This window comes from Micropterus salmoides, unplaced genomic scaffold (genome assembly GCF_014851395.1).
Source record: "Micropterus salmoides isolate LMB-PRFRI ecotype aquatic unplaced genomic scaffold, ASM1485139v1 Ms_hic_scaffold_17, whole genome shotgun sequence".
NCBI lineage: Eukaryota > Metazoa > Chordata > Actinopteri > Centrarchiformes > Centrarchidae > Micropterus > Micropterus salmoides.
In genome coordinates, this window is record NW_024040817.1 from 33,342,855 (window position 1) to 33,367,033 (window position 24,179).

At 39.5% G+C, this 24,179-nt stretch overlaps 1 protein-coding gene and 1 long non-coding RNA gene across 2 annotated transcripts; one reads left to right on the forward strand and one right to left on the reverse strand.

Annotated features, from left to right (window-relative positions):
- The first annotated feature begins 17,322 nt into the window (after nt 1-17,322).
- On the forward strand, nt 17,323-20,216 carry LOC119906869. Its single transcript, XM_038724296.1, has 7 exons — nt 17,323-17,335; nt 17,449-17,540; nt 17,644-17,758; nt 18,497-18,769; nt 18,912-19,088; nt 19,172-19,300; nt 20,197-20,216. The coding sequence occupies exons 1-7, from the start codon at nt 17,323-17,325 to the stop codon at nt 20,214-20,216; spliced, it is 819 nt and encodes a 272-aa protein (XP_038580224.1).
- Nucleotides 20,217-22,133: 1,917 nt separating this feature from the next.
- Nucleotides 22,134-23,794, reverse strand: LOC119907696. Its single transcript, XR_005445127.1, has 3 exons — nt 23,733-23,794; nt 23,490-23,533; nt 22,134-22,328 (listed from the first exon to the last, which is right to left on the reverse strand). It is a non-coding gene; the product is annotated as an uncharacterized LOC119907696 (long non-coding RNA).
- Nucleotides 23,795-24,179: the final 385 nt, after the last annotated feature.

Here is a 24,179-nt window from a genome sequence, read left to right on the forward strand (position 1 = left end):
GCTAGGGAGTCCAGATGAAAGTTAGTATGGCTGTATGGCTAAATCTGGCTCATTTACATATTGGACGTAGTCCTTATGTTCATTAATGTGCACTGTCCTTTTAAACAAACAAACAAACAAACAAACAAACAAACAATATGTCACCTTGGGTTCTGGAAAACTACGAAAATGTTTGGACATTTTACAGACCAAACAAGATTGATCAAAATTGAAAATAATTAAAGCTGCAAGCAGCGATGAACGGGCCTGAACACCTCCCGCTTGTCGGGCTGTGCCGCACCCACGCAGCTGTTGCGTGCGTTCTGTCATTTCCGCAAGGGAGTTAGCTATTGAATAGTAGGTGGCGTTATCATTGTAATAGAAGCTTGGCATGTAGATGTCTACAGGGTAAGACTTGAAGTTAACACTGCACATATCACACAGGCGATGTGTGGAAAATATCTGACAATGTGTGGTTGATGTGTCAGCCACTAATTTGAAGTGGCTGACTATCAGTGAGTTTAAAGGTACAGCTCTCAAAAAACAGCTTCCTGTTTCATGGCGAGTAATTACTCACCAAGATCACAGCATTTAAAAAGAACTCAAAGGTTTTATAATGTAACATCATTAAAGCATTATGGCTTTCCAGCACAACTTTGAGATGGATAGCAGGTTGCTGCTATGTGAAGCATATCCCCACTGTCGACATTTCTGTCTCTAAGGTGCTAAGTGGGGTAAAAAATGAAGGTACCAAAACAGATAAAGTTTGAAAAATGTCCTTTCCAAATGCCTGTAGTTGCCGCTATCACTAGGTCTGGATATTGACATGTAAGTCTCTTAGGGGTTGACATGTGAAATTTGGAACAGATCTGACCATGTCTAGTCCATTTACTTCCTTTTCATGGCGAACCATCAAAATTGAACGCCACGGTATGGACACACCGTTTGATCAATCCAACGAATTCCAACGAGCGTGCAAAGTCTCATGAGGGTTTGACTATCCCTGGCCATGTTACTGCTAAAAAGGCTTTAGGGGGGCGCTATAGAGCCAACGTGTAACACTCAGTCTTAAAAATTGCATCAAAGCGAAACATTGCCAGTTCGAGTCTGGCTGCAAAGTTTTGTGGCTCTTTGAGCATCCTAAAGGCCTCAAACACCTGTTGAAAATATTGAAAATGATGCAGGAAGTGCAAATTGGCTGACTTCCTGTTGAGCAAAATCTCATTTAAAAAAGCAGAAATGTGTTCTTTGTAATAAGAACAATAATCCCACCAAATGTTATGCAGATCAAAAAACTTTCAAGAAACACTACAGCACACTGGATCTCCCACCAGTCCTTTTAAGAGGCAGAAAACTCGAGCAGAACCATGGCAGGAGAGAGAGGGGAGTGAGGCAGCCTACACAATATCCGCACACAGGTACAGACAGTAAAAGTAATGTTGCTATAGACTGAATGAATAATGGTACAAATATTTACAGTAGCGTTAATGATAATAATCATAATGTTAATGATTATAATTACAATAATAACAATAGGACTAGTAACAATAATTGTAGCAGAGGGTGTCGAGCAGGAACACGGGGGCAGCAGGTGACTCGCAACCACAGATCCAGACTTCACATCTCCAGAGCAAGAAACACCTGCAGGAAGTGATAGGAGGAGAGAGGAGAGGGACGAGAAAGCACAAGACTACGGGAAAGGGGAGAAGTTGAGTTAGTAACATGCATTAATGGGATGAGGTTGCATAGAGAGGGAGAGAAAGAAGAGGAGAGAGGAGCTCAATGCATCATGGGAAATTCCCCAGCAGTCTAGGCCTATAGCAGCATAACTAAGGGATGGTTCAGGACTCACCTGAGCCAGACCTAACTATAAGCTTTATCAAAGAGGAAAGTCTTAAGCCTACTCTTAAATGTGGAGATGGTGTCTGCCTCCTGAACCCAAACTGGAACCTGGTTCCACAGGAGAGGAGCTTGATAGCTGAACGCTCTGGCTCCCATTCTACTTTTGGAGACTCTAGGAACCACAAGTAACCCTGCATTCTGGGAGCGCAGTGCTCTGGTGGGGTAATATAGTACCATGAGCTCTTTAAGATAAGATGGTTCCTGACCATTAAGAGCTTTGTAGGTAAGAAGAATGATTTTAAATTCTATTCTGGATTTTACTGGAAGCCAATGCAAAGAAGCTAAAACAGGAGAAATGTGATCTCTTTTCCTGGTTCCTGTCAGAACACGTGCTGCAGCATTCTGGATCAGCTGAAGAGTCTTAATGGACTTTTTCGAGCAGCCTGATTATAAGGAATTGCAGTAATCCAGCCTAGAAGAAACAAAAAAGGCGGTCCTTGAAATTTGCTTAATGTGAGAATTAAACGACATGTCCTGATCAAAGATAACTCCCAAGATTCTTCACGGTGGTGCTGGAGGCCAGGGCGATGGGGGTGATCAAGGGAAACTATATCTTTAGATAATGCATCACAGAGGTGCTTGGGCCCCAGAACAATAACTTCAGTTTTATCTGAGTTTAACATTAGAAAATGACTGGTCATCCAGACTTGGGAGGGACTGAAATTAGCATAGGAGTCCTCTGTTACTTTGTGACTTGATAATGAATTTAGAGCTGATGGAATCGCATCCTTAAATTTAGCTACAGCACTATCAGACAGAAGACATCTTGTATAGAAATTTTTGCCCAATGGCATGTAGTTCAGCAATACAAACTCAAAAGTTATCAAACTGTGGTCAGATAAAGAGGGATTCTGTGGGAACACTATTAAATGTTCAATACCATATACCATATACCAGAATGGTGGAAGCCACACCCTCGACCCAGAACAAGGTCGAGGGTGTGGTTAAAACAGTGAGTTGGTTCATGAACACTCTGAGAGAAGCCAATGCAATCTAACAATTCAATTCAATTTTATTTATATAGCGCCAAATCACAACAACAGTTATCTCACAGCGCTTTTCATAAAAGAGCAGGTCTAGACCGTACTCTATGATGCTATTTACAGAAGCCCAACAGAGAGATAAACACAGTATTAAGGCTATCATTCTCAACGTCCACATGAATATTAATATCCCCTAAAATAATAACTTTGTCCGTTTTAAGGACTAAAGTTGACAAAAACTAGTATGGACCAGGTGCTCGGTACACTATAACAAAAAGATTTGGTTGCAGTGATTTCCAACTTGGGTGTGAAAGACTAAGAACAAGGCTTTCAAATGAGTTATAATTTAGTTTAGGTTTAGAGCTGATTCGTAGGCTAGAGTCGAAGATAGCTGCAACTCCACCTCCTCGGCCTGTGCCTCCAGGAATGTAATTATTATGACTGGGAGGGGTGGATTCATTTAGGCTAACATATTCTCCATCACCCAGCCAGGTTTCAGTAAGACAAAATAAATCAATATCATAATCTGATATTAGTTGATTTACTACTACACCTTTAGAAGAGAGAGATCTGATATTTCATGACATTTAATTTTCCTATTCGTTTGCACTATTGCTCTTGTGGTTTTAATTTTTATGAGGTTTTTATGCACAGCTCCTCTTCTGTTTACCTTTGATTTAAATAATTTCGATGGTCGGGGGACAGACACCGTCACTATAGGATTTTCACTAAGTAACTCCTGGAATGGAGGAGCAGAGAAGTGTGTTAGACTGCAACTCTGCGTAGGGTTTTGGGTGGGTAACTGCTGAAATAGAAGGGCAGAGAAGTGTGTTAGACTATGACTCTGCCTCCTGGTCTCAACTCTGGGTTATCATGGATTTGGTCCACTAATAAACTTGGCCAAATTTCTAGAAATGAGAGCTGCTGCCATCTCTCCGAATCAGACCAGGTCTTCCCCAGAAAGTCTGCCAATGATCTACAAAGCCCACATCGTTTGCTGGACACCACCTCGACAACCAGCGGCGGAATGATGACATGCGACTATACATGTCATCAATGGTCAGATTTGGCATGGGTACAGAGAAAACTAAGGTTTCCGACATTGTTTTTGCATATGTACACACCAACTCAACATTAATGTTAATGACCTCCGATTGGCGTAACTGGGAGTCATTACCGCCGACGTGAATAACAATCTTACTGTATTTACATTTATCCTTAGCCAGCAGTTTCAAATAAGACTCAATGTCGCCCTCTCTGGCCCCAGGGATGCACTTAACTATGGCCGCTGGCTTCGCTAACATCACGTTTCTCAAAATGGAGCTGCCAATGATCAGAGTTGGTTTCTCAGTGGGTGTGTCGCTGAGTGGGGAAAATCTGTTAGAAACATGAACAGGTTGGTGGTGACCCGTGGGCTTTGAATGCTTACAACTATTCCTCCTTTGGACAGTCACCCAGCCACCACTACGGACGGCTACCACAGGCTAACTCAGGCCATTCCACACAGACTACCGGGGACTGGCTAGCTACAGTAGCTAAAGACTACCAAGGTGCGGAGCCGGACTTCTAAATCACTGAGCCTCGCCTCCATGTCTAAAAATAAACTACACTTATTACACGTACCATTACTGCTAAAGGAGGCAGAGGAGTAACCGAACATCTGACACACCGAGCAGGAGAAAGTAAGAGAGCGAGAGGGAGAAGCCATCGCTAGCTGCTAAGCTAAAGTCGCTAACGGCTAAGCTAAAGTACTGTAGCGTTAGCTACCAAAACTTTTGAAAACAACTACGAGATTAAACAGCAGTCACTAAAAGATGGTAAGAACTGTGAGTGCTTAACAGAAATACTGTAAGAATAAGTGTTTAGCGGACAGTTGGCCGCTGTAATGACAAATCTAAGAAATTTAACTGGTATTTAGCACAAACACACAAATACCGGAAACGGAAATGAGTCAACAACCTTACCGCAGTTCACTGTTCTGGATAATATTTTCATAAATTTTTTTAAATCAAACATTGAAAATGATAAATGCCTTTTCTTTACACTTGCAGCATAAACAATCGAGCTACATTTATGTCTTATGGCTGAAATAATGACATCCAAATGTGGTATAACCCTATAAACACACAGCTACATCACCACATTTGTGAAATATTCAGTCAAACAATGCCTGCAGACACAAGATAATCACACAAACAGATTAGGTAAAGATAGGTGTAAACATAGTATAACAATAAACCTAGACGGTGAATAACTAAACCAGCGCAGTCTACACCTACATTGTCTTCCCTAATTTTGGCGTCGGAAAACACAGCTCGCACTGCTGTTTTCCAGCTCAAATACAGCTAGATATAATTCAACGTCTCGACTCTGGCTCCTACACCAGTTTGCACTTGTAGCTGCCGTTAGCTGTATGCTAAGTAGCTAGGTAGCTACGTTTGCTAGCGATGAAAGTAACTATTACCATCAAAATGATAAAATTTTTATACTCTCTTTTTCAGAGCAACTAACTTTTTAATATGCACTGGTATATATAGACAGTTTCAAAAAATATGACAAAAAGTGTTTTAGAAGCAACTTGCTTACCCTGCCTTTAAGCAAAATCTCATTTAAAAAAGCAGAAATGTGGTCTTTGTAATAAAAGCAATAATCCCACCAGATCTCATAAAGATCAAAGAAACATTGTCCAAAACCTATTGTTTGCTTAGGGGCGCTATTGAGCCCCCTGGCCACGCCCAGGCCCAATCACTACAGAACATTGCAATTTTCACCAGTTCTGATGTATGTGCAAACTTTCATGACCTTGCGATTATCCTAAGGCCTCAAAAAATGCGTTTCCGAGGGAGAATAATAATAATCCCAGCAAAAACAATAGGTTCCTTGCACTTTCATGCTCAGGCCCTAATAATTCTAACAATTACAATAGGGCCCTCACAGCGTTCGATGTTCGGGCCCTAATAATAATCGTCAATATAAATAATCATCAATTGCAGCCCTAAATTGTTATTTTGGCAAAGGTATTGTACAGCTGTTTGTGTTCATACATTAAAGAATGATTGGCTCATATTGTAAAAAAAAAATTCTTAGTAGCATCCTAAATTACAATTGCAGATATCTGTATAAATTTTTACTCCTCTTAATAATAGTTACAGATATCTCAAACGTCATTATGACTAGTCCGAATCGTTGTGCATTATGTTGCTCATGCAAGGTTTCCCAGTCCCAGCAGAAGCAATGGTGGTTGTTGTTGTGGATAAGATAGGAATTAGGAATCTAGGAATTTGTGGCAAACGAGAACTTAGTTTACTAGAGAGTTGTGGTTGGAATTTACAACTCAGCAGAGATAAGAAGGATGCATGATGCCTCACTCATTAGCTACTTCCATCATCAGTTCTTGAAAAAATAATGTGGCTCCTGTTTCCCACAACTTGCTGTAGTATCTGACATAACTACAAATATCTGCAACATTATTCAGCCTACTAATTCAAGATATCGGTTATTACATTTTGATTAAGCAGAATGAAAGTTAAAGAGGTTATGCTTTTTGGCTTTTCCCTCTTCTTTATTGAGTTATATATCTTTTTGTGCATTTAATAGGTTTGCAAAGTGAAAAAGCCACGCAAAGTCCACCCCAAAGGTCTCCCACAGAAAACACTGCTCTGAACTGCCTGAAAATAGCTCATTTGTAGTCCAAGAAAACACACATCATAATGCTCGCCTAGCGGCTAGTCAGACACGACCTCAAAGACACCAGTGGAAAAGTACACCAAGTTGCACCACACAGTTACAAGACGTCCGCCTGCTGCCTCCCCTCTTCCCTCCAAACATTAGCTACCCTCCAGGCAGTCAATGGACATGCTCTGTATTTGTATAGTCGACATAAAGTTGCTACCGTGATGTAGAGACAGTGCATAGTTAAAAATTTATGGTTGAAAGATACATTAGTTACAAATTAATAAATGTGCACTCTGAAACATAGCTAAAAAATGGCATTCAACACACAGGGTGAAAAGAGGAGCTGCAGCAATGCTCAGTATGCCAAAAAATATGGTGTTTTTTTGGAAAATGCATGTAAACCTATTCTGGTACAACCCCCAAATAAAATGATGAACCCAAAAATGAGCATATTACTACTTTAAAGATATCTCTAATTTCAGATATCTCATCAAAATCATTTTAAGATATCTATAACTTGATAACATATCTACAATTTAATTTGACTAGTCATTATAGCAGTTTAAGATCTACAAGATCATACTGACCTGTTAAAACTTAATTTCAGGACAACATGAATGAAATTGTAATTGCAATTCACATTGCAGATATCTGCAACTGAATTATGTCTGTAATGACAAACCCCATGCATGTGAATGGCAAACGCAGTTTGAATCTTACTAGTCAGATGTAATTACAGATGTCTAAAAATCAGAGTTTTGACTAGTCAAATATAATTACAGATATCTTAAATTAGAGCTTTGACAAGGCAAAGGGATGTTGCAGATATCAGTAATATCCAGTCTAGCTAATAGATGTTAAAATGGCTTGCCATAAACACTGCATTATACATGAAACAGTGTCATTTATAGCCTATGCCCCTTTCCTTTCATATTATGACTACAGTAACACAAACATGTCCACTGGAGGAGCTGATTCATAGTGGACTGCATTCACCTGCTCTGACACACACTTCCTTTGGTAGATCATCAAGACTGTAGCCTACCTGATTAATGTAATACACATCTGGTCCAGAAGATGCTCTGATCTCCAGGTTGGTCTCATGTAATTACTGAGGAAGCAAATACCCAAAAGAGCAGTTTATGCTGAATAGCACTTTTATCAGAAGACTGCCTGACACAGGAAGCATGTATTCAGTGTGTCATAGACACATCGTCATACTGGTCACCTTCTGTTTTCCAACCAGCAGATGAAGCTGAACAGAAGCCAATTCACTCCTGGGAAGCCACAAGTTGTGATTCATCATATGAATACACAAAGTGTACGGAGGTAACGGTATAACCTTGCAGTACGGTGTGGAAGGGTGAAATATTACATTCAATTATATGTTGCAAATGCAACACACGCAACAGAGGCAGAGTGAACCCGCTGAAACCATCTAAATTAGTAAAATGATTCAGTTATGAAAAATAGCATCTTGACTTGAATTAAAGCGTTTTATCTTTACCTTAGCGGTGGACAGACGTGCTACTATTTCCCCTAAAATTATGTCTGCTGTGTAGACGTTAGAGAGAGCTACAGACAGACAGGAATGTGTCTGACTGATGGTGCTGCTGCATTCCGCTACGACAACACACACTGGCTCACCATACACACTGTTATTTATGAAACAGAAAGTCACAGTATGACCGCATTCATTCAGGCTAACGTTACTTCAGCTGCTCTGATTGCAGCAGTTCTCTGTGATGCAAATTCAACAATCCAGCAGGCGGTGACTTTTGGAAACTTGCCTGTATTTCTCGGATCCTGCTGCAAGTTGTTCATAGTTTGAGGACACAGAACATCCCGATCATTTGGGATGAATAGTCTCCAGTGTTTACAAAACCCAAATGTTAACTCTATTCCAAAATATTCACAGCAGGAAGAGGCCTTGGAAAAAACATACAGCCGTCTTCACCAACTCCACCGGACCTTCATACAAAAGCTCGTTTCTTCAAGCAGACAATTAAATCCAGCAAAGCCCAGCCCTGCTGCGCTGCTCCACTGAAATCTCTCTGCGGCCTCTTCCAATGAACCAGCACAGTCAAGTATGCAGCAATGAATACCCCTCCTTCCGAATACACTGTGTTTTCACAATAAAAGCATTCCCTGAGACACAACAACATGACAATAATGGTGAGAAAATTTACAATATAATAAATTGTATGAATTATTATAATTGTATGTAATAGTTTCCTATGAAGGTATTTTTGAGTCTTTTTAATGGAAGAAAAAAAAATGTTTTGAGAGCATGTTTATTGCACCGCAATCAAAAATCAAATTTTGTGTCACAAAAAGTTTTACAGGCTACAGGCTAGATGGAGGTAAGCTGACGTTATGACGCTCATTTCAATCGAAATGCTTTTAAATGTAGAATGGCATGATTTAATGCTTATTTATATTTACCGTTTGCAAGGCCACGGAGTCTATCACTGTCTCCTTTTTTAGAAAGACATGTATAACACTTAGCTAACTGTTAGCCGTCTTAGCATGAAGCTTGACTGGCAGTGCATCAGACATGACTAGCTAAGCTAAGATTAGCTACTCATGTTTAACACATTGTACATGAGTGCACAAATGCACAGCCAGTCAAGCTTCATGCTAAGTAGGCAAAATATTTGCGGACACACACCCTGGGAAGCCTGGGACTCCCGCTTTCTGGCAGTTGGTATAAATGTAGTCAGCGGATGCTTCTGAAGTCTCTTAATTGCATCCACCTTTTCCTCACTTGCATCTTTTCCAAGCCAGGAGAGATGGAACGAGGAAATATGTTTTTAGAGGCATGAGACATCCTTTCCTCCAAAGCATCACGTGTGGCGGCTTCCGTTTCTAATGACGGCAGCAGCTGATCACAGCTGGATCAGCTGTCAGTTGGCGCTAACAGCTGACTTTTGATGGAGTTTGTGTCTGCACACATGTGCACTGTGTGTTGGTACTAATAAAGTCTCACAGTTATCAGAGCAGAGCAGCATGATTCTCTTTATAGCTGTTATCTGTTTAACAAACACCTGTACATGAACAATTATAGGTTAGCTTACTGTAGGCTAAGTCCTGCTCACATGATCAGTTCTACTGGCAAAATGCTGATATTATCGATTATTGAATTCGTTTTTGAATAACCTAGAATAGAATTGTGGTGTCTCGGGATTTATTAGGCTAAATGTTTAAGAGAAATTGAAATGATGTAACTCATGTCATAGTCGATGCTCAGTTTTAGGCTTTCTGTTTATTTCCTCTTATATCCCTAACAGTATTGCATACATTTATGCAAGTCACATCACTCATCACCGATCGATCATTGCGTTCCATCTTATCAATCCAACCCTTTTTTTTTAGCACGTCTTTCATTCACACTTTCATCAGCTGATTTTATTCGCGGAGCTGCCAGCCGCTGTCATCTGATGCAGTGGGTGAGATCAGCGGGATCTGCAGGCTTTATTTTCCTTTGGTTGCTTCATTAGAGACTTTAGTGCAGTTTAGTCACTTGTCTGAATCATTAGGCTACGTGTTTACTATGTTTTATTGTCATCTATTTGGACTAAACACAAGAATGACCAGCCTCACATGTGACTGAATAGAGATGACGATAAATTATGTAAAACATGTTTCTTGCTGAGAGACTCTCCGACTTTCTCTGACTTTAATGGTCTCCATAATAAAAGTTGATGGGAGAAATAAAAGAAAGAAAAATCTTTCTAATAAATGAAAAAAGTTGTGTGTGGGGCCTTTGTTGTTCACACCTACAATGAATTCATATTTTAACTAGACAGTGAATCATAAAACAAATCATATTAAAACTTAGCAGTGATACTCTTGAGTTTAATGTTAACTGTCATGATGTATCAGATCAGTCCGATCAGCTACAATATAACGTCTACGCAGTAAGGGGGCGTGTCAGTCAGTAAAAGACTTCCGTGAATGATGTGCTGGTGTATCCTCACTCATAGCTCCTCAGAGATCGTTCCTCGAACTTCGATCCGCGGAGCGCAAATGGATTTGGGATGGTCGAAGCGGAACAACTTCCGGTGAGGAGCGGGGAAGCACCCATTCTATATCAGGTCGCTGGTCATCCTTCTGGACAAAACTGAGAAGATCTTATCTTCAAAATTTATAAGGCAATGCTCCTAAATTGACCAATTGTATTGTAGTTCTCTTCCTTTGGGATGAAGACAGGTATGGCTCTTTCCCATTCAGATAAAATGCATTGCTTTTTCCAAATATTTCTCATGAGGTGCCATAACAACAAGAAAAATATTTGCACTGGGGCCAATCACAATTATCTTACGCTTCTGCCAGGTATATAATGCTGATCTTGATGAGGCTGATGGCTAGCAGCTGTTAACTGACTCCTGCACACCTCACTCCCCTCTCCCCTAAAGCACACACAGGAGAAGCGGGAAGGGAGAAACAGGCACACAGAGCAGAATCCCCTACACAGGGGAGCAGGGCCTAACAGATTGTTATAATATAAACCCATATTAGATTTTCCTGGAGACTTGCAAGTTTCTGTGTTGCCAAATATTTTTAACCACTGAGGTCCAACGGAACCAATGAGCTTATTTCTACCCCCAAAATGACTCCGTACATAGTCTGGGCATGTTTGTGCATGCCTTGATTTTGTTTATTATAACTTTAGGACTGGTCATATAGCATCCCGCCTTTTGCTATTTGGGCACAGGTAATGAGAGTGAGTTTTCAACACAGTCTCACTCCCTACTCGTCAAATTTCTGAGGCATGGTCAAGGGGTATACCTTCGGCTTCATTTTTCAACGTGCGGGGCAGTCCAATAGACTTCTATAGAACTCAACAGCGCTGAAATCTGACGTCTTGGGTCGATCAACACACCGCAACTCGTTGTCTGCCTTGTGGGTCGAGACAACAATAAATAAAAATAAAAAGGAATACGTTACCAAAAATTATCTATACCAGGGCGATTCAAATGCCCTCCAACTGGTGTTTGATGTTTAAAAACCCTCGCAATCTGATATCCAAGGGCCCTCAAAAGTTAAGCGCGTTCATCAGCGGTGAGTTTAACAACGCACATGGTGTGCAACCACATTCAGCGGTGAGTTTAACAACACTCAACTGCTGGTAAAACGGCATTCAGAGGTGAGTTTGACCAAAGCAACGCACAACTGCAGGTAAAACGTAATTAAAAGGTGAGCGCGTGCAAGTATGCAGTTTTAAAGCGTTTTCTTATCATAGGTAAAACACTAGAGCATGCTGGATAACGTATTTTTATCGGAGGTTTGTTGATTTTAATATGCTACGATTGTGTTCAATTAATCATTTTTTAAAAATTATTATTTTTACTAAATCCTCTAAATTAATAACGCTGACGTCACCGTATGGGCGATCCCAAGGTCCATTGCGATTTTCCACTCGGTAAGTAGAAGGGTTCATTAATAGAGATGGATACTCTTCTTACATTTACACATCAAAAACGGTTGGATCAGGACAAGAAATTGTGTTTAGAAACTTTAGATTTGTAAGGTGGCCCTTTCTTATGACGAGAAATGATAGAAGACATTATAAAAAATATAGCTTGAACTGCGCCAAATGTGCAAGCTAGCAAAGTTAGCTAAGTTAATTGAATTCAAGTTAATTTTTGTCGCATATTATCATGTAAGGTACAATCATAGGGGAATGTAAGATTTTCACACTGAGACATATCGTGTTAGCTGTAATGCATGTCTGCGTTGGGATTCTTCTTGTGGTTGTGTGTCGTTGCTCTTTGCCCAGTGTTTTGTGCCCATTTATACACATGCTAGTCAGTGTAACTTATAACTGTGTCTATGCTATGAAAGCATAGACATGAAAATAAAAAACACATTAACAAATTAAATCAGTGTTAATTAAAAGCTAGTGTTAAAAACTACTATGACTGCTGAGGGAACTTTTTGATTAAAATGATCACAGGGAAAAAGTTAAAGAAATGTGTTTCCTTGTTAATACAAGTATAATTAATAACATAAAAATATTAAAAATGGCACTGATTATCAGCCAAGCTGACATTTTGAATGGTTGGTATCAATATCAGACATGAGTGTCAAGATCAGTCCATAACTAGTGAGTTATTGTATTGTGAGTTTGCAGGCAACAACCAGCCCTACAGTATTCTGGCCTAATATTACTATACGCACCCACAGACCTCCCCACCACAGCCCAAAGCATGGGAAAACTAGACCAACATTTTCTCAAGTTCTTAAACCTTTCAGTTATTTAGTATTTATGTAGTTGTATGTAGCATGATCTTCAAATCTGAATTTATTATCTTTCCCTTCTCTCAACAGGTTCCCTAGTCCCTTCATCATTTACTTCAAAACCTCAGCTTTGTTACAAAGCAAAAACAAAGGCACTTTTAAGAGCCACTTTTGTCTAGTTAATTGTTGTTAGTCTGTCTGGTTCTCTGTTGTTCTTGCTCTTTTGCTCTTCCCCCCTATCCCTTTAGTGTTGTCTTGTTTGTCCTTGTTCACCATGAGTGACAATTCCAATTTCAAACAGCTCCTTAATGAGCTTGATGAGCTTGTTGAACATTCTAAATTAAATTATGAACTCCAGATCTTGAATGATTTCATCAATAAGATGCAGGGAGAACAGGAGGCAGCACCATCCACCAGCCATCAACCAGTCCAGGAGGCAGCACCATCCATTAGCCATCAACCTGTCAGGTGGCTGAAGAGAGACAGTGATGGAAATGTTGTCTATGACAGACCAAGATCATCCCGAAACCAAACGGGTCAGTTTTCTTTTTTCAGTCATATTACTTAAAGGAGTACTCCTGTGATTTTTCACATAGATCTAAAACGGAGATATAGATTGTTTTACCACTTGGGATTGAATACATGAATCAGTCATGTGTCTGGTATGAGATATGAGGTTTTTATTACATACTCATGATTATCCAAAGTGGTATAGACAATGAAATTGGGCCAATAAAAGTATGTATCATGGAGTGGAATAAAATGAGCGAGTCATAATCTATGGAATTGAAATGCTGTAAAGGTTGATTTGGGTTTTATTTTCTGCAGCTAGTCACAGCTACAGTCGTAAGTCTGGTTCTCATACTAGGATGTTGGACAACAGCTTTGAGATAACCAACTACTGTCCCCCTGACACTGTTGGTATGTCCTTTATTTTGGGTCTATTAGTTCATTATGTTTATAGATTCTAATAATTAGAATGTAAATTACATGTTTTTGCGACAGAATAACCGACAACATGTTGCACACTTTGATAGTGTAGAAAATTGTTTTTAAATATGATGTACTATTTTAAAAGAGACTTTCCTTGAAGAGCTAAACCACTCACAGGGTGATGACTTGGATGATCAGGAAACGGCACCAGCACCACCACAAGCTTCCTCAGACTGGTCTACTAGAAAAAGTCTCCTCTCAGAGAGGTGGGAGAAAGAGAGACCCTGTCTGGTGGTCGAGTGGTGGCACAACAAAATGTGAACACTCAGATCTGCCAACAATGTGGCAGCAGTGCAGCTGCTGTCCGTTGTCGTGACTGCCGACCACAACCATTCTTTTGTGCTGATTGTGATGTCAGTATACACCGAAACCATGTGTTCCACAACAGGGATGCAACAATAGCTGGATTCTTTCAGCCATTGCTTCCAACAACCTGTGTCATGGAGAGGACTCTTTCCCAGTGTGGTAAGCTCTATTTCTTTGAGTGTCTTATTTAGGGCTGCACAATTATTGCAATCGTAATTGCAATATGATCCAACGCAACAGCCTAATGGTAAAATCTTCAAATATCATTTGTGACATTTGACTTTTATATTCACGTCATCCTCCTTGACTGTGCAACTTCTGGTTGGTGGGTGTGCGTAGTGTGTGAAGGGGACAAAAATTCTGATTGGTGAACTTCAGTCGGTCAGTGGGTGTTAGTCTTGTACACTGGCTGTGCTTACTTATCAGGGGTGGCACAAATTAAAGAGACATTTGGAATATTGAACTGAATCAAATCATACACATTCAAAAATTGAATTGGAAATGGTAATCGCTTTATCTGTCAGAAAAAGTGCAATTATATATTGTGCAGCACTAGTCCCATTCTCAGTTTATTTAAATAACTTTACAGTATAATAGGCTTCACAGGAATGTTTTGAGTACTTTCTCTGAAACACACTTAATGACCTTTATCTTTAAAGCTTTTCAAATCATTGATAAAAAAGAAAAAGAAAATGATTGCAGAATACTTCCCAGTTAGTACATTGGATGATGCATGTCTTTAATCCCTGCATATGACGTGTCTTTCAGTGTGTATTGTGTCGTTGGAGATTCCCAAAAAAATATGTAGTTGTTCTCCGGGATCGTTGAGTGTCAACACAGGAAAAGTTGTTGCTGTGGTTACAATAAATGGTAAGAATAAAATGAACTTAAGGGAACATTCCAGATCAAGTGGCTTTAGCGTCCATATCACATTCTGGGCAAAGTGCCCATAGGGACCTGGGTTGGACTTTAACCTGATTCCACCCCATAGGGCTCTCCTACTCGCTTCCTGCCACTTTTCATTGTCCTATTTGAATAGAAAAAAAAACAAGGCATTGCTATTGGCTTTGTAAATGTGTCCTGATCTATTTCTATTCAAACGTTCCCTATAGTGGTCTGCGCTGGGCAGGATTTTCAGTCCTGCGCCCCCCCGTTCCCACAATATTCTGTCCCGTTCCGCAATAATGTGTTTTAGTCCCGCTCCCGCCCGCATCTATAACCTTATGTGCATCTCCCGCCTGTGAAAGACCCAGGATAGGCAGGAGGGATGTTCAGTTTTGCATTCTGTCTCACAAAAGAGGCACTTGACAAATGAGAAAGACTGCCAGATTTCTGATTTTAAGTTTTATTAGTTCTGAATGTACTACATAGGTGATAGTAATGTAAGCTACTTTTCCTGATTTTTCCAGGACGATATGATCTCAGTATGCCTGAGATGAAATGTGAGGCATGCAAAGCCACATGGAGCGCTGGAGTGGATGACTTAGTCCGTAATGACTACTGGCCTGCTACCCTTCACTTTTCCACGGTGTACGCTACAGATGTTTTTTGTTCTTATGAAGAATTGAAGATGGCAGCACCAGGACTGTCCTGCCAAGCATTCTTAAGAATGCTTGATCAACGAACTGTCCGCTTTGGCCATGTGAGTATGAGTGGTGGGAATCACTAACAACTAGTACTAGTATTGATGTGTATCGCAGAACGACTATGGTGACATTATCAACACATTGATTATTATAATTGGAGCATGTTGATGAAATCAAAACAGTGATTCAGCTGTACTCGATACATTAATAGAACATCATCTAAGATTCAAAGTCTTTGTGTAAAAACTACCACTCAGTAAAGAATCTAAATTCTTACACTAAATGTACAAAAGTATTGGAGCAATTTATCAACTCAATCACTCAAAACATTAGACCTGTGTATAAGATCAAGTAGTGATGTCACATCTAGTCATGCAGTTTGCATTCAGAAAAAAAACAAATAGGTCATAAAGACATTGGTTAAGTTTGCTGTGGGAGTCGAGTTTGCTGTGGTCTTTTTTGGGGGGGACTTTGGTCGTGATGTTTTTTGTCCGTGACATACAAAGAGCCAAAAGATTTCCAAAGATCCACTGGGCTGAGCGACTGCCTGTGGAGGCTCGATGCAGGAGGATTTGGTGTCACCTTTGACCTTATTAACTTTAGTTAACTTAACTGTGAATTATGTTGACATGTTTTACTGTTCTGAAACAGACTGGGAAGATCACAGCAGACAGCTTCAGAAAAAGCTTTTTGGAGTGGGAGGCTGTTAGATTTGAAGTGGATAAGATCTGCAGGGAGGAGCATTTTATCTGTCCTGCATGCACCCCAGACATGCTTGCTGTTTCTGTGGACGGAAATCGCAAGCACTACCGCTTTAAGAACGCAGCAAGGTACTTACAAAATGTGTGTAATTTGCAGTGTTGTTAAAGTAACCTTTGCTGTGTCATATTGAAGGTCAATGTGTACCTTTCTTTCAATGAGATCTGAAGAACAAGCCTTATTTGATGGCATCTTCATTGCAAAAGATGATGAAGTAGAAAGATTTGTGGATTACATTCATTCCAACACCAACCATGTAAACTTGTTGTATAATATTTGTAAAAACACGACCAATAACATTTTACAGTTGACATTGTTTGGGTGAGTCCTGACTATTTATATCAACCTTTTTCCATGTTGTAGGTCTCTGGAAGAGGTGTCTGTGGAGGGGAGTGGTCAGCTGCCAGGAAACTTCTCAGAGATCCTCTAGTAAAATTGATGAGGAGGGACTTGAGCTTGCGGTCTGTCGACATGGAGTTTTTTTCGGCGCTCTCAACATGTTCAGGGGAGAAATATATGCTTATCCCCTCTACCTGCAGAACAAGCTGGCAAATAAGTCAATAAGCTTTTTTGCCATGGATGTAACCTGCAAGTACTGGGCCTACCTCAACAAAGTGACAAAAAGCTGCCCGGAGCTCCAGCACCTTCTGAGCATGAAACCATTCCTCTCAGTGTTTCATGCCAAAGCCCATGATTTTAAATGCGAGGTAAGAAAACATTACCATGTCATTAACTGTCCCTAAACACCTGCAAAGGTATGTTGGCAGCTTTTAAGTATTTTCTTCAATAGGTTAAATGGAGTGGAGCTTACCAGCAAGGGGCCGGATTGAAACTTGGGGAGGAGGTTTGAGCAGTGTAACGCCTTCCTCTCTAGGACTGCTGTGACCACAAAGCACATGTCCAAAGCAGGTAAGGTAACCACACACTGCACTACTTAGATTGAAAGTGTTACAAGAAAATTGTAGCCAGTGAGGGACATGTGGTACAACACAGATTAGTGTATTTTTTTTTCTTTTTTACAGGACGTACAGACATGCTTACATTGATGGCCATGCGCTGGAATCAGCAAAAGTTTAATAACTTGGCTGCTTCACTTGCCTGCCGATATCAGAAGGTAGAGATGATTATTGTTATTTTCTTATATTGTAAATACCTTCTATTGTATATTTTTGTAGGTATAACATTTTTATTTCATTCCCTTTTTTTGTTATTTGAAGGCCGCAAAACGCCTGGAAAGCCAACTTCAGGATCTGGAAAGCATGAAAATCCAGCTGGCAGTGACACAGGTTGAAGTTGAGGGCTGGGTCACTGATATTAAGGAGTGGGCAGAAGGTGATAGTTATACTATTATTTCAATGTCTCAGTTCTGCAGAATAATGGGAGACATGCTTCTGCAAGTAATTACTGTTTTAAAATGAAATCATACATACACTGTTTTCTTGGTCATTTACTTGTGCAGTTAAAATGCCAAATTTTAGTATGTAGTGCATGCACACTGGAAATCATGTCAAAATAAAGTGCCCTGAAAGTACCTGAATGGTGCACAGTCCAAAAGTTGGAACATTGGACATTTCGGTGACATTCAACACTTTATTTTAAGGTGTCCTTCTTAGAGTGTAATTATACATTTATATACGGAGTAATATTAATTAACTACATGTACTTACTATAGGATTAGGGTAGGATTAGGATTTGGTTGAGGGTTAGTTACATGTAATTATGCATAATTTATTGTTATTACTATTTTAAGTTCATGTAACATATGTAACAACGACACCGTAAAATAAAGTGTTTCCGACATTTCTTGCAGTTAGCGGATCCCATCTTGGCTACGTTGTCATTTTCTTTGGTACCCTGTTACATACTTCCTATACACGCTAATAAATATGAAATGAATATTGAGACTCACCTGTCCTTCCTCCAGGAGCTTTTTTTTATAAAGAAAAAAAAAGCAGCAAAGAGGTTAAGGTAATCCTTATGACTTCCCTGTGGCGTTCTGTGTTACACTGAGACTTAGCTCGTTTCAGTTACTGCCATGAAAATGTAAGTGAAATGTTTACTTCTTCTCAGCAACAACATCCCAAAAGAATGCCGACCTTGACGTGGTGACCAGTAGAATGGAGGTGCTGGTGGCCAGCATTAAAAGAAGGTCCCAGCGCCTTTACAAAGACACCGATGGCAGCAAAGGTCGGGCCCTGATTCGGCGCAAAATCAGAGAGGAGAAGGCCATTCTTAGCTCTGTCGTTGAAAAATACAACAGTATGGTTCCAGATACAGAAAGAATCGTCTTTGACATCATTCTCTCTGACGAGACAGTTTGGCCATGGCAACTTTCACATGGTGGTATGTACACAAATCTGTTGACAATTTTGTTTGATTCACATAGTAGCACAAAACCAATTATGCCTTATCCCAGATTATCTCAAATATTATTTGAAAAATAATCATACTTACAATTTACTTATTTTCCACAACTGTATCCCAGACGCTGTAGATTTGAAAATCAAGAGGAAGGCGTTTGATGTTGTGTTGGCAATAAGGAGCCTTGAGGAGGAGAAGAAGATTGTTCTTTCTGAGATGGCAAAGCATTGGAAATCTCTCTCCACTTGTGCAGACACACTCAAGGAGATGTCATCCCAGCTTTCCAGTGAGGCATTGCAAAGTACGTATTTAAGTAATGTGTTGTAATACTATACTCTACATTGTAATTTTTTTTCTGATAATTTTTTGTTTTACTCCCATAAGGTGAGCTGTGGGCTCTAAATGAAGAAGGGATCAAGGGTTTCCTCAGCTTAACTTTGAGAAAGAAGCAAGAAGTCACCAGAATGATGAAGCATGCAAGAGACTGCTATGCTCAAGTTTTGACTGGAACAAGTATGTTTTATTTTCCATGCATAGTTATTTAAAAAAGCAATTTTGTGGTTGGTTTTAAAATTTTGTGGTTGATAAATGTTAATAGCAGAGACTAAAGGGGAAAAAACATGAGAGCATATTTATGGGTGGGACTTTGATTTAAAATCACACTGCATTATTAGTAGTTTTAAAATTTAAATGAATGACTTTTTTGAAATTTCAATTTATGGGTTAGGGTTAGTGTACATACAGTATACAACATGTGTTTTGGCATTTTTGGCACACTTCTTCCTCGGCTTACAGCATACAGACACAACTCGCATATCTCATTCAACCATTTCACAAGTTGATGAAAGGGTCTTGACATGGGTCAGAAGGTATTAGAAGTCATAAATGATGAACCAATCCACCAGCTCTGCTCCTACAGGCACCTTGGGGTGTATATGGACAATACCTTTGGCTGGAAGGCCCGTGTTGAAAGTGGGTGTTATCATTTAGAGCAAACTCTCACAGTGAATCAGAGGGTTTAATGTTATACAAGGCTGCATTACAGAGCATTTTAATATGACTGTCATGAAGGTTGTGGAGAAGAATAGAAACCAGTCTCTCCAGGCAACATAAAGAATGTAGTCTGATCCATCTTTATTCTCCATACATTTTACATTTACATTTTACATTTAGTCATTTAGCAGATACTTTTATCCAAAGCGACTTACATCTGAGGTCTAAACCAAACAAGTTATCGTGAGGAGGCAATAACAACACAAGAAGCGCTCAAAATACAAAGTTCAAACATTGCTCAGAGTAGCATAAACTAGGCAAGTGAGGATTTAAAGGATTTTTATTTTTATTTTATTTTTTTATGTTAAGTGCTTTCGGAAGAGATGAGTTTTCAGTTGTCTTTTGAATGCTGTCAGGGATTCTGCATTCCGGATGAGGGTGGGCAGATCATTCCACCAGCATGGAACTGTGAATGAGAATGTTCTAGAGAGTGATTTTGTGGCTCTTTGTGATGGTACCACAAGCCGTCGCTCATTGATCGATCGTAGGCTTCTGGTGGGGGTGTAGACTCGTAGGAGCGAGTGAAAGTAGGAGCGAGCTGAGCCAGTGGTCGATCTGTAAGCAAGTGTCAAGGCCTTGAACTTGATGCGAGCAGAGAGTGGCAGCCAGTGCAGAGAGATGAACAGAGGAGTGACGTGGGCCCTTTTGGGCTCGTTGAAGACAAGACGAGCTGCAGCATTCCAGATCATTTGTAGATGTTTAGTTGCACAAGATGGAAGTACAGCCAGAAGAGCATTGCAGAGAGCATTGACCTCTGAACCTTGAACCCAGTCCATCTTGGTTTGTAATTTAGCAACAGAAGGTGCTAAACACATAAGACCAGCATTTATATATAAAGCTCTGGGCTTCTGCTGTCATGTAGATATGGTCACCAAAGTTTATCCACTGTATAAGCACTGTCAAATATGGAAATAAGCTATCTCACCTATTTAACGATTAATTTTTTGAAATCTGATAACACCAGTGTGTTCCCCATCCCAAAAAAACACAGGGTGTATCCAAGATTTTACACTTTTAACTTCTAATTGTGAGAAATATACCAATATACTTTAAAACTACAACTCCCATAAGAGACGCGCCACACAAAGCGAGTGCTTATGTGTAGTTATTCTGGGGTGGGGGTGGGGGGACATGTTCGTGTAACTATGTAACTATAGGCCATGAATGGGCTTCATTCCATTGCAGATTGCCGCCGGCCGACGAGCACACAATACATGAGACAAATACATTAAACTGTATTTTATTATTATTGTTATCTTTATTGTTTAAATCCTCAAATACAACGTTAGACAAAAACATCAATATTACGAATACAGTTTTTTATTCAAGAAATGTTTTACAATAGTGCAAAAACACATTTCTTAGAAATCTAGAACATTTCCAAAAAAGCATATATTAAATAAATTAAGTCAATTTTGCACAAATTTATTTTTTTTTATCCTCTTATCCGCCGAGCGGCACATACTACGTCACTTCCGGAGTCTTCGGTCTTTCTCTGGTATTGCGGCTGGTACAAAGCTGAGCAACTTGTTGTTGCTGGTGACAACCAATGACAACCGATTCTGTGAATGAATGCCCGCATTGCATTGTGGAGTCTTTGCGTCTAGCTCGGATCATATGTTCTGTATTACAGCATACTGTATTATTTCACCGTAAATAAGACCAAATATTAAAATAAATAAATACCATGACATCTAAATGAATATTGACAGTTTAAAAATATAAACAAGAAACCCAGATTGGCCCATATAGACTGAAATAACAAGAGTAAAAAAATATAGTCTTCTGCTTTTACCCATCCGGGGTAGACTTGAACACACACATTTAGTGCATCAAGGTCAATGGAAGGCCACAGTGCAGCAGCCAGTGTTTCATGTGCCTTGCCTTTAGAAAACTTCCTGAATTAGAAAGCATGCTTTCAAATTTTTAGAGGCTTCTGGACCCTCTTGACCTCTGGTCCTGGTAAGCCTGTTCATTTATCCACCCCTGCCTACCTCAGCTACCCTTTATACAGAAAATGTATGGTTTAGCTGGTGGAATCAACGGTTCCTTAATGGTGTCAATTAATATGAATGAAAACATGTCCCACCTTCCTACATACTTTGTGCATCACATTACAATATATAATTTGATGCATTGAAGACTTGAAGACTCCACAGATGATTGGCTAAACCACAAGGTGAATGGAAAGACAAACAGAAATAAAGGTATACATCGATTTTAACAAAAATCAATAATTAAAAAATAAATTAAAAAACAGCATGACAGCATGTTAGGGTGGAAACCATTGAAAGTGTGTAACGCGGCTCCTCCTCATATAAAGTAGTCACATCCGCAAGCAGGATGGCTGGGCCCGTAACGGCAAACTTGACATCTCATAGCAGGTATTTAACTCATTGAATTACAGACCAATGTGTGACATTACACATGGTTGGCACCTGGTGAGAACTGGCAGACCGGCTCCCATGTCTCCTCCCAGATTTTTCCACTGTAAGTATCAGTAAAAAAATAACATTAGAACAGTGAAAACAGGAGCCATTTTAACAATAGTTTCACAGCATAAATATTTTCGAAAAATACTGTACGGTCTTGTATTTCATTGTTTTTATAAAACCTATACATATATAGTGCTTGATGAAATGTAACAGATAAACATCAGCCACTCTCATAGATAAAGTCATAGAAAGTCAATAGCTGACATCAGTCAACAAGGATGAGCTTGGCCGATACTGATGTTCTGCCAATATATTGGTGAAGGTCTACTTCCTACATAGACATTGCACCGGGGGAATTATGCATAGTACTGAAAAGAGCAAGTGGCTAAATCCTGTAGACAATATTTGACACTGCATTTAATCCACCCTATACCAATTGGGATATTAGTATATACCCTATGGGTCTACAATTACAATATTGTGCAACATTTGAAGCAATTTGTGTTGATTTAATCTTGATTACAGCTCATGAAAAAAAAATTAAAAAATTAAAAAATCAATCAACTCACTACATAATAATAAAGAGGAATACAGAAATGTCGACCTTTCAAAAATAAATGAACAAATCTGACTTATCAAAAATTGTTAATGCATACACTCTATACTTGGTGTGGCTGCTTTTGCACAAATTCCTGCATCAGTGTGGTGTGGTGTGGAGGCCATCAGTGTATGGTATTGCTGAGGTGTTATAAAAGCCCATGTTGCTTTGATAGTGACCTTGAAGTTGTCTCTAATGTTGGGTTTGGTTTCTATCATTGTCCTCTCTATGGGGTTCAGGTGAGACGAGTTAAGCACAGCAATACCATGCTAAGCAACCCAGTTACTAGCAGTTTTGACACTGTGGCAGGGGCAGAGTCCTGCTGGAAAAGGATATCAGCATGTCAGGTCATGAGCATCAAAGCTCGTCAGCAGATGGAACCATGCTCTAAAATCTCCAGGTAGAAGGCTGCATTGACGCTGGACCTAAAACCTAGTGGACATGACAATTCTCTCAACGCTGCTTTTTGGTTGCAAAACTTTGAGACCCACCTGTACATTTAAAGTTGTGTGTGCTACAATATAAATTTCAACCTTTATCCACTACCTATGAGATGGTAAAAAGTGGTAGAGTACATGTATGAAGGCAATATAAACCAATATAAAGCAGTACTTACCATGCAGAGCAAGGTAACCATTTCACCCTTACTTCCTCTTGCCCCTACAGAAAGACAAAAACATATAATCAGGTTTTGAATTTCATAATTTCTGGGGCAAGGCCACTTGGCCTTCAGTTGAACTTAAATGGACTCAAATTACCAATGCTTAAATGGTCAGTATTTTGTGATATGTGAAATGCCAGATGAGCCACAGACAATGGAGAGATGATCAGACAGCCTAATGAAAAATATATTTCTTACCTCATTTATCCTTCGTCCTGTTATGGAGTCATATTTGAAAAAATTTTGCCTACTACATTTCCGGCAACCTTAAAATGACAATAATAATAATAATAATATTAATTAACCATAAATGTAAAAAAAACCCTGGAAATTAAACTTAAAGTTAAACTTAAAGTTTCATAAAACCTGGGGAACAACTTTAAGCATTGTCCTTGAACTTTGAAAACGTCAGAATATACAGCTAAATAGCTGAAGAATACATATATAAAGGGCCATTCACACCAAAAACGATAACTATATAAAAAAATATTGTTCTCGTTAGTATGATAAACTATAACGAGATTGAGAACAATATTGTTGGGGATCGCTTTTAAAGCGATTTTGAGAACAATAAAAAGAAGAGCTAACAACCAATAGGAACCCATCACATCTTAGCCATCGCATTTATTAACACAAGGTGAGACT